We start from the raw sequence: 16,670 nt of genomic DNA on the forward strand, positions 1-16,670 counted from the left end.
AGACTCCTTTGGGCCACAACCCATTCATATTATAATGGTGTGTGTGTGTAAACGACATGTGTGAATAAGTTGTTGAACTATGCTTTATCCAGCAGAGGCACTGCTGAGTATAGTCATTAACACTCACACACTTTCAGGTCCACTCTTTGCAAAAATTAAAAAAATGTCCGAAAGGGATTTAGAGATGATTTGGACCTGATTTAAAGCATGTCAAACAGGGGACCTGAAAAATGTCCCCTGTTTGCTTTGTAGTCCCCTCTTTGTGACTGTGTAACCACGCCAAGGTCCACTGTTGTATAGGTGCGTAAGAACACACACACACACACACACACACACACACACACACACACCTGGACTAAAGACAGATCCATAGTTTCTTCCTGTCTGTCCAGCAGCGTGGGCCCTTTACTTGATCCTTCTCTCTTTTAATCACCTGTCCATTCTAATCAATCAGGTAATTAGGCTATTGGCCTCTTCAGCCTGACACCTGGCTGCGAACACCTTCGTTTCCATGGCAGCATGGATGTTCCAGTTATTGTCCTCAGCGTTAAAAGCTCATCAGGCCGTGCCTTGCTGAAATCAACGTGCAGACAAAAACAAGGAAACAGTGAATGCTCTGAAACTACAGCTTGCTCACATCTGGATGTGCCCCCCCCCTCTCTGTCTGCTTAAAAGCTGCCTGACACAGAACACATTAGTCCTCATCTTCACGTCTGTAGCTGTAGTTTCAGAAGCACTAGTTTGTCTTTCTTAGTTCAGTTTTTTAAATTTCTCCTTCGTGTTCAGCTTTCCTCAGTGGTCAGCACCACCAGCATCACCAGGCAGTCTGAGGCGACCCACTCTGTCACGGCGACCGTTACCAAGGTGACCACCAGGGAGAAGGTGTCGGCTTTGTGGCAAACTCGAGAGTCGCCGCCGCCTCAGAAGAAGAGACAAGTGGTTGTGGACTCTGAGCTGAGGAAACGGTGAGCGTGAGTCCAGACTGCTGTTTGCTAACGGTGTCACATGCTGCAGGACGTTTGCTAACTCATGTCACATGTTCAGTTTCATGCACCCTTTTCTGCTCTCCCATCTCAGCCGGTAGGTGATAACACTGATCATGCTTAGGTCTGGTGCCAATGTTAGAATCTAATGAGCAAAGACCTCTGTGTTACAGTGCCATATTCATCCCCTCTACTCAGAAACCCCTAAATGAAAGCCAATGCAGAAGTCACCTAATTAGCAGTAGCAGCATTTTCTGCTCCTCATAATGCTTTGAATTTAGCAACTAGTCCATCGCACGCCCCTTGGACTACTCACTCCTTTTCTTTCAGGTTCAACCCCTCAAACTTAGAAGTGTTTTAGTGGGATTTGGTGATAGCTCAACACAAAGTAGCACAAAATGTTTCAATGAGAATATCAGACTGTGGTTCACATGCAGCATGCTCTGTATGGCAGAAGACTAATGCTGTGCCTCACTCTGGACCCCTGTGATGCACAGTGGTAGGAGCTTCATAGAAAGCTAAAGAAGGATACATAATTATCTATTTTTTGGGGGGGGGGTTAAACAAGTGGGCCTGGGATGTCTAGAACTGGTATAACTAAAAGTTTTAGCTTTAGGAGTATCCCATTGCAGTCACCATAGCATGTTGCTGTTAGAACAGTGAAGGGAAGGTCAGTAGGCAGAGAAAATGTTTAATAGAGTTGTTAGACTCTATTAAACACTTGACGAATTGTCCTAAAGTCTGTACTGTATAATAAGCTGGTTTGTGATGACACATTATTGTTACAAGCAATTTCCTATTCTCTGTTGTTGTTGTTTTTTCATTTTACCTCAGGATAAAATCAGTGATAGAGTCTCTGCTTTGATTCTCTTTGTAATTTTAATTCTAATAATATTTATTTGATTACAGTATAACAGCCTCCATGTGGTATTTCTACAGTTCTATTTTAATTATAACCCCTGCGTGTTTTTATAGTGAAATACTGAGTTTTTACCTAATTCAATACAGCATCAACGCTTCAGGAGCTTAGTTTGTCTTAAAGTAAACCAAATGAACCCTTATTTACTGCTTATCATTGGTTCCATTTATTTTTAACTAACCAGAATTATTTTTTGGGTCAAGCATGCTTCCCTTAACGTGTATTTATCTAATTTGGGCCAGACATTTAATGTGAAACTTTATTTATTTACTTTTTAAAGACTCTTCTCTCTTTTTCTCTCTTTTTTTAAACTGTTAGCTGAAGCTTCCATGCTTCTTTGCCAGGCGATCTCTGACATGTATTTATGTTCAGATCTGCAGTTCTCCTGACACAAATGAACATTTTTGAAACTGTGCCATTTATAATTTTAACCTGGTTACTTCGTACAGATAAAGAGAGTTTTAGTCACAGACTAACATTCATGATTTAGGACAAACGCACACGCAGGTCTGTTTTTTCCACACACCTGGACCCTTGTTCCTTTTTAACAATATTGTGGCGTTTTCCACAGTAAATTTTAACAGCTTTGCCACCATCCAAAGAGGAAGTGTTCACCTTAATGCGTCCCCCGCACAACACTGCGCCTCTTTTAGTTCCACTATGTCACATAATATTGATAAATTTTTTCTTTATTTACTTTTATATTTTTTTACTGTTTCATACTTTTTTATACTGTTTTATACTGGCCAGTTTCTTTTAACATCATTTACATGTACTTTCATCAAATATCGGTGGATAAGCCTGTTTTAAGGATCTTTAAGAAACCCGTAGGAGCAATTCAAGCCCAATATCCACCCACGACTGGGGCTTTCTTGTCAAACTGAGCTGTTTTTGTACAGAAACAACCAAGTTTTGATTACCAATGTTCAAAGACTTTAACCCTAAGCCGACCGCGCGCTCGTTTGTCAGAAAGGTAGCTTTAATATCGTATACAGATGAAGATCCGTTTTCCTCTGTAGATAATAATGGGCTCCAAACCATACTTTCTTAAGGCTATAGTACTCTTCAGAGGTTGGACTCTAGGCCTTTCACCTTGTACAGCTGGACGTAACTTTGTACTGACACGTTTGCAAACAGCTATCCTGAAACATTCCTTTGGCCTTAAAAGTTACAAAACTTCTGCTCACATAGCTCACATTTGTGTCTTGGAGAGGCCCTGATTGGTCAGTCTGACACCATGATCACAGATTGCTCTCTGTGTGGCAGCACACCCATCCCTAAAGGCTGGCTCACACCGCCCGATTTCTGCTCCGATCTTGCCCTACCGAGAAGCAGCGACTGTTGGTGTGTCTCCTAGAATAATCTTAAGAGATATTCCTGCTGTGTGTGGTGTGTTAGGAGCGATCGGGCCCTCTCGGTGGAACGTTGGGACTGCTCCGACCTCAAATCGGGGATATTCAACATTTTGGATTATCTTGCCCAACTCACCTCTTTCTATTAGTGCAGCAAACGTAGAGCCCCCGGTCACGCTGTCAACACTCCGTTAACCAACACCTTTTCTTTTTGTTACGTTTTCTTCTTTATTAAAATCAGTCCACAAACCATCGCCGTGTTTAGTTACTCTGAACTCACGTTGAGCTTGAGAGGGTTTGCAGGATTTCCCGTCTGACATCTGAGTAATCCTGAGTGAAATCTGTTGGTGTGTGGTGTGTTGTGCTCGCCATCAGACTGGACACCCCACACTGTACAAGCAAACCGCTTTTATCTAAGATTTTTTAACGCTGTTGTTTCTCAGGCTTTGAAAATCGGCCGACTATTTTAAAGATCCTGCCGTGTGAACCAGCCTTAAGGGATTGGTCAAATGCAGAGACAAATTTCCCTTGTGTGAGGCATCATTTATTTTATTTATTCATTTATCCTGTTGAGCTGATATGGGGCAATCTCCATTGTCAGCTTCTACCCAGTGTTGGTTAGAATAGCTGTGGGTATATTTACAATACCCACAGAACTGTGTGACTGTTCCAGCCATCAACGTGGTGTACTGCTGACTCTTTAAATGGCAAACAGGCCTTAAATCAACCGGACCTGACTTTTTCTCAGCTTTTCTGAAAACTCTTTGACACCTATCCAGGAGTCTTTGTCAGGACGCCATCCCTGACAAAGATGACAATAACAGTTTGCCTACAGGGAGAATCGCTCTACGGAGGGTGCTGTATCGTTAGCACTTCACTCAGCTCTGACTCATCTGCAGCATCCTAGCACCTACGTATGTTAGGATGCTATTCATGGGCTTAAGCTCAGCATCAGCACCGTGCTCCCAGACATGCTTACCCTGAAGCTCCACAACATGGGGTTATCCACTTCACTCTGGTCCTGGATCAGTGACTTCCTCACCAACAGACCCAGGTGGTGAGGATAGGGAACATCTGCTCCACTGATCCTCAGGAACACCACAGGGTTGTGTCCTCAGCCCTGCTCTCTTCACCCGTCTGCTGTCCACTGCACAAACACGGTAGTAAAGTTTGCAGACAACACCACTGTACAGTAGTGGGTCTCATCTCCAACAATGATGAGACCCACTACAGGGATGAGGTCCTCAATCTGACACAGTGGTGCTCCAGGAACAACCTGATCCTGAACACCAGTCAGACCAAGTAGGTAATGACAGACTCCAGGAGGTCCAGGAGGATTTAAAACGCTTCTCTCTACATACAGGGGGAGGTGGTGGAGCGTATGGACAGCATCAGGTTCCTTGGCATTCACATCTCCTCTGACCTCTCCTGGACTGTGAACACCTCCCACCTGGTGAAGAAGGCCCAACAACAGCTCTTCTTCCTCAGGAAGCTGAAAAGGAGTGGACTTTCCACAAAACTGCTAAAAAACATCTACAGAGCTGCCATAGAGAGCGTTTTATGTCTCAGCATAACTGTGTGATATGGGAGCTGTGCAGTCCAGGAGAAGAGGGATTTAGCACAGGTGGTGAGAACAGCGCCGTCTACAGGATTTGGACCCAATGTATGCAGAACAGGTCCGATGAAGGGCCAGACACATCTGCACTGATCCCTCTGATGTAGTCTGAGCAGTGCTTGCTGCATTGGACTACATACAGGAAGCCACTTAGCTGCGCTGTGGGTGTTCTGCCTTTGAGATGAAGCTGTGTTTGTCTTAGAGTATTCTGAGGTTTGAAATTTACGGGTGTGTTGTAGTTCCTCAGAAACTCCTGACACATGTGGAACGACAATATTTTGTGTCTCTCTGTTTTCTCTTCTGTTTGACGCAGTGTTATTTTTTCTACTTGTTGTTTTAGCCGACTTGACAAACCACATAGCTTGCGGTGATTTCCTCACGTTTTTGTGTTCTATTTCTTATTACAGATTTTGTATTGTCTCTGATTTTTATAGTTCTACATTTAACTGCTGTATACCTGCAATAAAGTTACATTAAAACTTTCAATATCTGAAGTTTAATTTCAGTTCCACGGTTTCATCTAAACATCTGAGAACTGCTATTATAAAGTTGTTGTAAATAGGAATTTTTCATTAATCTCATTCTGAAAGTGTAGCAGGTACCAAATGGCAGAGCAGCATCCACAACAAATTTGAACATCTGTATCGTTTTTTTTCTAATGCACCTGATCGTTTGCTCTATCAGGTTTGATGTTGACTTCACAGAGGTCCACAGCTATATGACCCGTGGCGAGGCCATCCTGCAGAGCCCCGAGTTCTCAGTGTCACGCAAAGACGGGAGCATTCAGGAGCTGCATGACAAAGTTCTGGTAAAAAAACAACTTTCTATTGTTGTGTGTGAGAATAGTCCCCGACAGAGCGAGATTCTGGTGAGATCAGTAATGCTGGAATCCCATTACCCAGCTGGGTCAGGAATATATTTTACATCACATTTAGCAGTCACACCTGAAAGGACTATCTGATCTTTATCTAAAGCAGGATAGTCTTCAAATATGAGAATGTCAAACATTCTTTTAAAAAAATGTTGGTACAGTGTGGAGCTATCTGGTTTAGTTTAATCAGTTTAAGTACGATATTCATGAAATATTACATAAACTCAATTTGCCAGTGAAAGCTTTTGAGCAATAGAATGCCATATTGGACAGAAGTAAGTAAAAAATACAAGAAGATCTTGACTTTGGATGTTGCATATTATCAAATCTACACTCCTAGAGAGGGTGACTGTAAAAACACAATCAGCTGAAGGTAATTACCAAACCTGCTGTCCCAAATAACTAAACGCTGCCTTAAGTTGTTTTTGTGTCAGCCACAATGAGATGGTGAGCCAGAAAATACTTTCTTTTTATATCAGTGTGAGTTGGCACTTTATGAAAAAAGAAATGTGTGAAGCACTGGGTCGACTTTAGGAAAAGATGAGAAAGTTTAGAAGATGTACAATGTAGTCTAGATTTCTGATGTCAGCGTGGAGACGGCAGTGAGGAAAAAGCTCTGGCTGAATCTTGTCGTTCTGGTCCTTAGGCTGTTTTATGAAACTAATTCTACCATGCACTACTTTATGCTGTTAATAATAAAGACATTGATGTTTGTGATTTACCATAACGTGAAAAGGCAGGAAGCCATCTCCTCCGTCATTAATTACTGCACCCACTGTGATGTGAACTTGTCAGTCTGCCTCTGCATCTTGTTCAGCATCTCTCTGTCTCCCTCTGCTACTCCCCTCTCCCCGCGGCTCCGTCTCCGTGCCAAAGGCCATCGACAGAGAGCGGCCAGAGAAGTACAGAAAGCTTCAGGAGGCGACGCGCACGGCGCAGACGCTCGTCGAGCAGGGTACTCGCACACCCGCATGCACACCCCGTCTGTCCCCATGGCAACGCCTCCACCTGTCCCACCCTCTCTGCTCGTCTCCATAGAAACAGCGATGGAGAAACACACAGAGAAAGGGGACATGGATGTATCTTTTTGTGTCCTCGCCCCTGTCCTTGTGTAATTGTTGGCTTCCCTGAACGCAGAGGAAAGCTCGATTTATACTCGTCTCTCATTCCAGCGTTCTGCCAGACAGAGTAGTTCCCTTTGAAATGCCTTTCCAGTGCTATTTTCCTTAGCAAAAGGCAAATCTAAATGAGAGGAGCACAATAAAATTCACTCATTTCTAAAGTTTTGAGGAGTTGGTCAAAGATAAGCATGTCAAAACCAATTTTTTATCATATTTTGGCATGATAGTAAAACCACGTCTACTTATATGAAAAGTAATATTACAGGAGGACACAGCCGTTGTTGCTAGCAGAGATGCATGGTGGGGTTTTTGAGAAAACATGTTTTTTTTGTTTGCTTGGTTGTCTTGTGGAATATATGCCAAAATAGACTGCTGAGTTTTTAGTGAACATTAAAGCGTGGTGTAAACATGCAGGAACTTATCGGTACGTGCCACACCTCCTCTCTGCTTTCAGACTTAATTCCAGTTATAACTCAGAAATCCATCACAAATCCATATTGTACAGACAAACATGCTATGAACACACTTGAAGATGTAAAAAAATCCATCCTGTTGTTCCTGAAATGAATCTAACAGGAATGGGCACTCAGCCCATTCCTGTTAGATTTGTAGTAAAAAGGGCAGAGTTTAGGAGCATGCTGTAAATATCAGTCTAAGCCTATAGCAGCATAACTATAGAGGTAGCTCAGGGTAACATGAGCCACTCTGACTAGAAGCTTTGTCACAAAGGAAAGTTTTAAGATTAGTCTTAAAAGTAGACAGGGTGTCTGCCTCACAGACCAAAACTGGGAGTTGGTTCCACAGGAGAGGAGCCTGATAGCTAAAAGATCTGCCTCCCATTCTACTTTTAGAGACTCTAGGAACCACCAGTAGAATGGGAGGAAGTTTTAGTTAAAGCTAAGATTTTTGATAACTCTGAAAGCTCAACTGGATCTAAACAATGTAAACAGACATCAGGTTCTACAGGTACATCCAATGCTGCCTCTCTTACTTCCATTTCCCTACATTTGTTTAATTGTCTTCAAAAACCAGTCAACTAGCTGCTTTGCTGGTAAAAGAAATCTAATAGTTTGATTAGAAATACTCAAATTAGTGAAAATGGTGCATAGTGGTGAGATGAGACCTTTAATCTTACTGGTCAGGGCTTTGTGTGTGGAAGAGAACACATTTTCCTAGGTAGTAGCTGCAGTGGTCAGTGTGGCGCCCAAAGCACATACTTTGTTGTGAAACTAGTACAGCATTCCTGTGATTGATGGAGCCATGAATTCTCCATCAATCAATCAATCAATCAATCAATCAACCAATCAATCAACACTTCTGACATGCTGAAAAAGAACAAAATGAAGGTTTTGGTACGGCCTAATCAAAGCCATAAGTTAAATTGGATAGATACTCAGTGACATGACCATAAACAGGTTATTGGTGCTTCAACAACCATCCCTTTAAAACAGTTCTGCAAAGAATAGTGGATCAGAATTCCTCCAAGACAGTGACCTGATTTGTTACTTATGGCAATGCTTGGATGGAATGTCTAGGTTTTATGTTTTGGGTGGAATTAGTTTTTCACAAAGGGCCAGCTTGGGTCAGATAGCTGTTGTCCCTTAAGATTAAATGCTAAACTATTTTATACATGTAGATTAGAGGGCATGAGGTCAGATGCCTGTGGTGTGTTTTCTCATCTTAACATTCCTAACCCCTCCAACTCTCTGCAGAGGGGAGCCGTGCAGACGACATCGCACAGGCAGCAGATCAGCTGAACCAGCGATGGGCGGGATTCTGTGTCCTGCTGGCGGACCGGCTGACATGGCTGGCTTACCAGACTAAGGTACACGCATGCATGCACATCCTGCAAATCCATGCTTCTACACATCAGGTCATGATAAAAATAGTTTTTATTATGTTGTGAAGCTATTTAGGTCTGTAAACACATGTACAGCAACAAACAACACATTCCATGGTGTCTTTATTCATTAAACAAAAAGGAAGTAGGAGAGAAAGAATCAGCCAAAAGCAAATTTCACCATTTCTACCATGGCAGCCTGTCTGGGAAATACAGCTGGGAGTTAATACAATAAGAAGATGGAAGGACTTCCGCAGTGGTCTTACAAAACCAGTTTTTGCTTCCTATTAATTTGGGAAGGGCTAAAAGTCAATTTCCAAACTATTTAAAGTGGAAGATTGCAAATGCAAAATAAATATTGCAGCTGGCAATCCTCCTAGGAGGGGATCTCCTTGCTAACTCAGCCCAGGTTCTGACATTAGATTGCTCAGAGATTTTTAACACACTCCAGTTAGTGTTAAAAAGTGTTTGTGACCGTACAATTATAGATCACTGAACAAGAATAACTTTAAGTAGGATTCCAGGAGAAAGCACTTTTCTCTACATAATTAACGGCAGCAGGACTGGTCTGTAAAGTTGGATTTCAATGAACGAAAACACTCCGTTATGCATATTAGACTTAGAAGAAGGGCTATGTAGCAGCCTTAAAGCATGTCTGTGGTTACATGGCTTGTTTTTCAGCCCCAAACACCTTACAGCCATTGGGTCCACTATAAACTCCAGTGTACACAAAAAGTATTCTCCCACTTGGCATGTTTCATGTTTTGTTGCCTCACAACCTGGATTAAAATGGATTGTGAGAGTTTGCAGCATTTCATTTACAGAACATGCTGACAGCTTTGAGGATGCTTTATCCTTTTATTGTGAAGCAGACAACAGTTAAGACAAAATAGCAGAAAACTGTAGTGTGTATAACTGTTCACCCCCTCTAAAGTTAGTAGAGCCACCTTTTCCAGCAGCTACAGTGGCTTTGGATCAGTTTCTGTGAGCTCACCACATCTGCCCGCTGGGATTTCTGCCCTTCCTTAAGGAAAAACTGCTGCAGCTCCTACATGTTGGATGGTTTTTGCTCATGAACTGCGATCTTCAAGTCTAAACACAGATTCTCAATTGGCTTGAGGTCTGGACTTTGACTAGGCCATTTAAATGTTACCCTTAGACCACTGGAGTGCTGCTTTAAATAGATATAACTATTTAATATCTCTCGCTGTGACGCGTGGCCAAGGTAACCAGCATCAACTGTCTTGCCGTTACCACTAATTACCACTGTCCAGGGCAACTTTGTTTTTAGAGCAGATTTCAAAGTATAATTCCTCTACAGAAAAATTAAGTAACAAAGAAAATACGCATAAAAGCCAAAAATAAATTGAAAAGACCAAACAGATCAAAACAAAAAGTGGTAAGCATTTAGTCATCATATAAAAATGTTGAAATATTCCTTTAGCTCAATAAAAAGTTAATATATGATTAAAAAAGAATCAATAAATCTCTCTTTGCTAAAATATAAAATTATATTTTCCTTCCTGGTTTAAAGCTCATGTTCAGGCTGTAGGGACTCTGTCTCATCCTGTTAGAGTCTGGTCCTGAAGACACAGAGAGAAGTCAGAAGTCTCTGGCTCATAATTGACAATCATCTCAGGAATGCATTTAGGCCTAAGATTCTGAGCTTTAAAGATCATATTTTACATTATGTCCTTTTTTATTAAACAGGAGGAGGATGCAGTGATTTATAAACTGGTTTTACTGGTCTTGGGCAGGACTCTGAATGAGCCCGAGCTGCAAATGCCTGATTAGATTTTCTTCACATAGGACAATCCTATTATAGATAGCTTTTTAAGGTGGCAGTAGGCTGATTTTGTAACACCCTTCATGTGGTTGTTCAAATTCAGGACTGAGTCCATGATAACATGTAGGGTTCTTTGCATGTCCTGTTGTGTTTAGTGTCATTGACTCTATTTAAGTGCTGACTTCTCCAGTCTTTTTTGGTGTTTTTTGGACTAAAAACAACAAAGTTAAATTGGATATTGGCCTGTAAGTCGGGTTAGGTTTACTCATATTACCTTATCTTTGTCTTTACCTTACAGCGATAAGGTAACAGAAGTAAATACAGTACCAGGCAACAAAGCACTGAACAATATTGAGCACTTAACATGCAGCTCTTTTGAAAACCACAAACATTGACTTTGTTTCCATGCCTGTTTGTGATAAACAAGTTGAAATACTGGTAAATCTTTTTTATGTAAATTGTGTTTGTGTGCCACAGGTGCTGGCCTTCTACAGCTTGTATGAGCAGTGTGAGCAGGCAGTGGACACCAGTGAGAACTGGCTCAAAGTCCAGGCGCCTCCAGCGTCGGACCCAGAACCTCTCAGAGTACAACTGGACCGATGTCGGGTGAGTGAGGCGACAGGAGGCCAGATTCTGTTAATGATGGTTCCTCAACTGTTCAACCCCAGAGTGTTGGACACCAACTAGAGCAAGGCCATCTCACACCACAACACAACACTCACATTAATCTTCTCTAGCTAATGTTGTCTTACCTAAATCCATCTGCTACATTTTTATCTTCTTTGAACTTTACGTTCACAAAGTATTTTATCTGTTCAGTGTTATTTTTCATGCACCTTGTCAGCTTTATTCTATAAGTAGTTCTGTTGCTCACTGTCTTTGGCTTAGAAAACAATTCTTTTTCTTTGTAGAGCCTTTCAGTACAACATAAAAACTACTGCAACATATGCTAGTCAGTTGAACGCAGAAGCCCTGATTAAGTTAGCCTCCCCATGGTCCCAGCTGGTAAAACTGCAGTTTTGAATAGCTGTGAACATGGGCGTCTGATTATGTTATGAAATATGAGGAGCAGATTTAGAAAAAATATGGCGCGTCCGACTGAAAAGATCATGTTGAGACGATTATGAGGTGAGTTGGATCTCTGAGGTGGAGAAGGGCGGGACAAAGATTTAGCTGCCATTTCTAATATTAACTTTTTGCTTTCCAGTTGAGATAAAATGCAGTGAGAATTAACAGAAACTTTCATAAAAATTGCCAGAATGAGAGAGAGAGGCAGCTTTTCGTCAGTGTTGTAAATATCTGATGGAACAGGTTAACTCGCTGCTGCTTTTGTCAAGTTTACTGTATTTTATTGTGATTTCATGTGAAAGACAAATGGAAATTCTAATTGTGATGTGGAAGTCAGAGGATACACAGTCTCAACAATTTTTACAGAATGCAAATCTGAAAAGTGTGGCATGCATTTGCTTAAGTCTACCTGAAACGAAGCTGTATGGAACTACAAATCTTTGAAATCTTCATGCATCTACAAACTGAAACGTGCTTTTAATAGCCACTGGTCACGAGGAGTGGAACCTAATTGGGAGTGGAGGCACAAAGTGTTTTTGTGTACTAACTTGATTATATTTTGAATGATTAAACTAATCTTCCATTTCATGTCAGCATCACAGCAAAAAACTGAGATGTTTACTTCTCACCCTATTCAACCACCTTCCTTTCAACTATGCAGTTTAATGGTTTGTGAGCCGAGGATATCGATTGTTGCGGTTTTTCAAGAGGTACTGATGCTCATTCTCACTTAATACAAGATTTCAGCTGCTCAGGGCTGCATAGTTTTCATCCTCTGATTTTTCCAGATACAGAGACACTCCGTCTCCTGCAAAGAGTCTGCACTCTTTGCAGACATGAAGAATAAGGTCAGGCATAGTTGAGCTCTACTCTTAACCCCATGTAGCTTTATTGATCACAGTGGAGTGAAGGGTTCTCGTATAATGTCACAAAATGCCATCCTGCAGTGGTTTACAGCCTGGGCCTTTATGCATGCACATATAATGTACTGACCAACCTAAAATTCAAACAAAGACAGTGTCAAGATAAAAATGTTATCCTTATTTATAACCACCTCTTCAATGTTGAGACCAGGTCATTGTTCTAATTGACGTACAGTGATTCAGTACATGTACAGTGTCTCATGGTACAACAAAGAGAAACCTTGTTAATGTCTAGGAATGTAGAAAAGACAGTTGTTGTTTTTTTGTCTTATCCTTGTTTAAAGGGAATCCAATTTAAAAATTGTTTATACAACCAAAATAAAACTATAAATCTCACATCACTTTTACTATTATAGGGAATTAAAAAGGCTTTTCTAGCCTTAGCAGTAGATAGGTTTAATGTTAAGGTGCTATTTTTATGCAGTTCTACAACTGGAGACATTTCTAAAAGTTGGTAAATACATTTTCTAAACGGTGGAAAAGTGGTTGAAAAGCAAAATGTGAAAAGACGGCAACATGAAGACATTGGGTTGAGAATGATACAAGAGTTTAGGAATTTTTGAGGAAACTCTAAGGATCCCAATAATCACTACCCCCCCCCCCACTCCACCCCACAATTAGGAGAGAAAGGTTAAGTGTGTAATCCAGTCCAGGTTTGCAAAGTCCAAATATTTCCCTTTCTTCATGCGTATCTAATTGTGAGGTGGTCCCAATGCCAAAAAGCATTGAAAGCACTCTTTTTTTTTTTTCACGAACAATAAAGGCGTCATGCATTTCTATCCAGGGTAAAAAAGTCAAATCAAGGTTTGATTAGTCTACGTATTTTAGATTTTGAACCAGTCAGAATCAGATCCAGTCCAGATTTGTACCAATTAGAAGCTGCAAAGCAGGTGCTAGCTGAAACATTGTTAGCAGCTAACGGTTAGCCTGTCATGGCGTTCTCACAATGCCTCAAACCTATTCAGCTGCTCAGTCTGAAATCTTTATTTGTCCACTTTATGAAGACAACACTACAGAAGCGACTTCCTTTATTACGGCAAAATAAACATGTCAAACGTAGATATGACGTAGATATTTACGTTTTTATGTCAACAGGAGGAGGTGGCTCGCCTGTCCTCTCTGCAGCCCCAGGTGGACCTCCTTGAAAAGCGGCTGAAGGAGCTGAAGGATGAAAAGGAAGGAGATGAGGACCCTTCTGCCTTCCTGGATGCTGACATCACTGCCTTCAAAGAACACTACCACAAGGTGCTGGAGGATCTGCGGGCCAGAGAGAGGCAGCTACAACTGGGTGAGAACGTAGGGATGCTTAATGACTGCAACACGGTGAACCAAACATACCCTGCCACTAGAGAAACCGGGTCCAGATCATGGTACCGCCGTAGAACTGAACCACCTAAACTTTGGTGGGAGCTAGTACTCTAAAATGGTTCTAAACATCAAACAGGAATAATTAGTACTATTTTCAAACTCAACAGCTAAACCTTAATCTCTCCAAACAGGCCTTACATTCAGGTGCAATACTAGTGTCTGAACTATAGTTAACAGCAGATTTTGAAGGAAGGACAGAACTGCTCCGCCGGTGGTTTGTTGAGGCAAAGGCAGCATAGCCAGCAGGTTTTATGTGTAGTTTGACTAGAACTTATTTCTCTACATTTAATCATCTTCTCTGTTTGCAAAGCTGCAACAGGCCTAGACTACCTTTCAGCCTCTGAGACATTTCTTGTTTTCTGCCTTCAGTTTTGGAAAGCTTGCCCCCAGCTCAGTATAAGGAGACCATAGCCACGCTGTTGGCATGGTTACAGCAGTGTGAAGCCAAGATTTCCATCCCATCAACGGCTGTAACAGAGTATCCCACTATGGAGCAGAGACTCAAGGATCTGCAGGTACTTGCATGATGAAATGTCTAGATTTAACCAAACCTCTGTGTTGTGCTGTCAGTACTTCAAGATCCAGCTCAGAAGTTTACATACACATACATTTTTGCCTCCTCTGATCATAAAGTTTTTCCTCCAGGAGGTACCTGAGCTTGAAGGTGTTGACCTTGGGACAGAGGGTTCGTAGTTGATCAGAACCCTCTCAGTTCATGGTATCCCAGCAGATTCTAGTGAATTACATGCCCAGGTTTTGGTGGTTGCAGAGATGTTCCTCTGAACCAGCTTCCTTCTGAAGGATGCTGTTTGGGTCACATGGTTGACACTCATGCATAATTGGATATTCCAGCAAGAGGACAAAACACAAGAGGACAAAGCAGGCTGACATGAACTTTCTAACTCCGACCTCTGGCCTACTGAAAATCTCTGGGCAATGCTTAAAATTCATAGCCATGACAGGAAATCAAACACCTTAAATTAGACTTACATTTTTTGCCAAGAAAGGTGGTGAAATTTGGAGATCTGTATTGATTGGCCCTGCAGAAAGGCAGCGGTCTCTGTGCACTGTGTGCCTCAGCATACGCTGCCCCCGCTCCATCACTTCATCTTCCTACTACTTCGTGGCTGAGTTACTGGTGTGTTCAGTCGCTTCCACTGTGTCCTAATACCACTGACAGTTTGCTGTGGAATATTTAGGAATGAGGAGATTTCATGACTGGACTAGTTGCACAGGTGGCATCCAAAGACAGAACCATGCTGGAGTTCACTGAGCTCCTGAGAGCGACCCATTCTTTCACAGATGTTTGTAGAACCAGTCTGTGTGCCTGGCTGCTTGATTTTATTGGAACACCTGGTTTCCATTGTTTTGATGGTTGACTGAACACTTTTGGTAATATATAACGTCTATTTGAACCTGTATGCTTAATTACAAAACAGTATGGATTAGAGAAAATCTACAATAAACTAAAATTTGTTAAGTCATTGAAGTTGCATTTCGTGTCATCAAATCACCCCAAGAAAAGAACAGTTCAGAAACATCATTAAAAGCCCTGTTTTCATATAATCATCATGATAGTATTAATAATAATTGCCTAAATGAGTGGAGGGAAACCTTTGACCGGATCTGAACAAACAGATGCTTTAATGGATGATTCTGTATTCCAAATTTCAGGAATTGAGTCAAATAATGCATCTTGCAGAGAATACTCTGTCTAGTAAATCTTCAACAAGTCTATTTAGTTAGTAGGGTGGAAATTGGCATCAGCTGTCGGCCAAAAAGCCACTAGCCAAAGTGGCGGATTAATGTCTTAGCTAAGTTCAACAACTAGCCTGCTGGGGGCAGCAACGCGCCGATCGTCAGGTCTGCTGGTCGTGGGGTTCATCGCTTCTTCTGATTTGAGGCTAGCAGCATGCTGCTAAAACACTAAACACTTTAGGAAGCAGAAAAACAACTATATATTCTTTAGATCACACATGAATATCTTGAGCCTCAGAGGAAATATGTTGCAGGTGGAATTAACATATCTAAACAGAGAGGAGCGGAGCTAGCGTTAGCCTGCAGCTTTTTTATAAACCACCCCCTCAGCAAAGATCCTGAGCAGCTCAAGATATTTGCTTACTTAAAGCTTTTTGTATCCAAATTGAAGCTTTGTAAATTTTTTGGAGAATCAAAAGGAAGTCTTAGAAATGATCATATGTGGTTGATTAAGAATACAAACACTATAATATTGCAAATACTAGTAAAATGTGTGAATTGTGTGCTTGCATCATTGTACTGTACTACCCTTAGACTAATTTTTGCTTTTTAAATGACCAAAATACTTATGATCACTGTTTTGTTGAAACAGTAATCAGCAGTTAATCATTAAATGAAATCACAATGCATTAGATTTTTTTTCAATCAAACTGTAGAAATTATATTTAATAAAGCCACTGTGGGCAGTGAAAGCAACGGTTTATTTCCCCCCTGGGTGAGAGGTTCTTTAATCTATATGACTAGATGATGATGACAGCTCGATTGTCTGCATCTATTTTGAAAATCCCTGAGAAATGCCAACATGGGACTGGTTTTATGTCTCTGCCAGACTGTATAAGCCTGTAATCAGTTTTTTACTATAGGTAGTAAAGTTTTATTGCCAGTGGTAATGGCAAATAAGCTATGCAGCCAGCCAGCTTATAAAAAAATGCTTCCTGTTACACTTGAAAGCAGCAGGCAGAGGAGAGTAAGGAGGGAGGACATGTTTGTCAGGGATCATTACCTGGAAGCTTGATTTAAACCTTCAACGTTGGTAGAAATTGTGTGTATCTGATCCAACAGGACA

At 41.3% G+C, this 16,670-nt stretch overlaps 1 protein-coding gene across 1 annotated transcript; it reads left to right on the forward strand.

Annotated features, from left to right (window-relative positions):
- Window positions 1–519: 519 nt before the first annotated feature.
- Window positions 520–14,361, forward strand: LOC118562520 (dystrophin-like; the record flags this gene model as incomplete). The annotated part of the gene is made up of 8 exons (XM_036134951.1): window positions 520–546; window positions 787–965; window positions 5,554–5,677; window positions 6,617–6,695; window positions 8,574–8,686; window positions 10,965–11,093; window positions 13,574–13,766; window positions 14,216–14,361. Coding segments are annotated over exons 1-8 (990 nt in total), but the record flags the coding sequence as incomplete, so codon positions are not given.
- Window positions 14,362–16,670: the final 2,309 nt, after the last annotated feature.

The sequence above is a fragment of the Fundulus heteroclitus genome, unplaced genomic scaffold (genome assembly GCF_011125445.2).
Source record: "Fundulus heteroclitus isolate FHET01 unplaced genomic scaffold, MU-UCD_Fhet_4.1 scaffold_954, whole genome shotgun sequence".
Lineage (NCBI taxonomy): Eukaryota > Metazoa > Chordata > Actinopteri > Cyprinodontiformes > Fundulidae > Fundulus > Fundulus heteroclitus.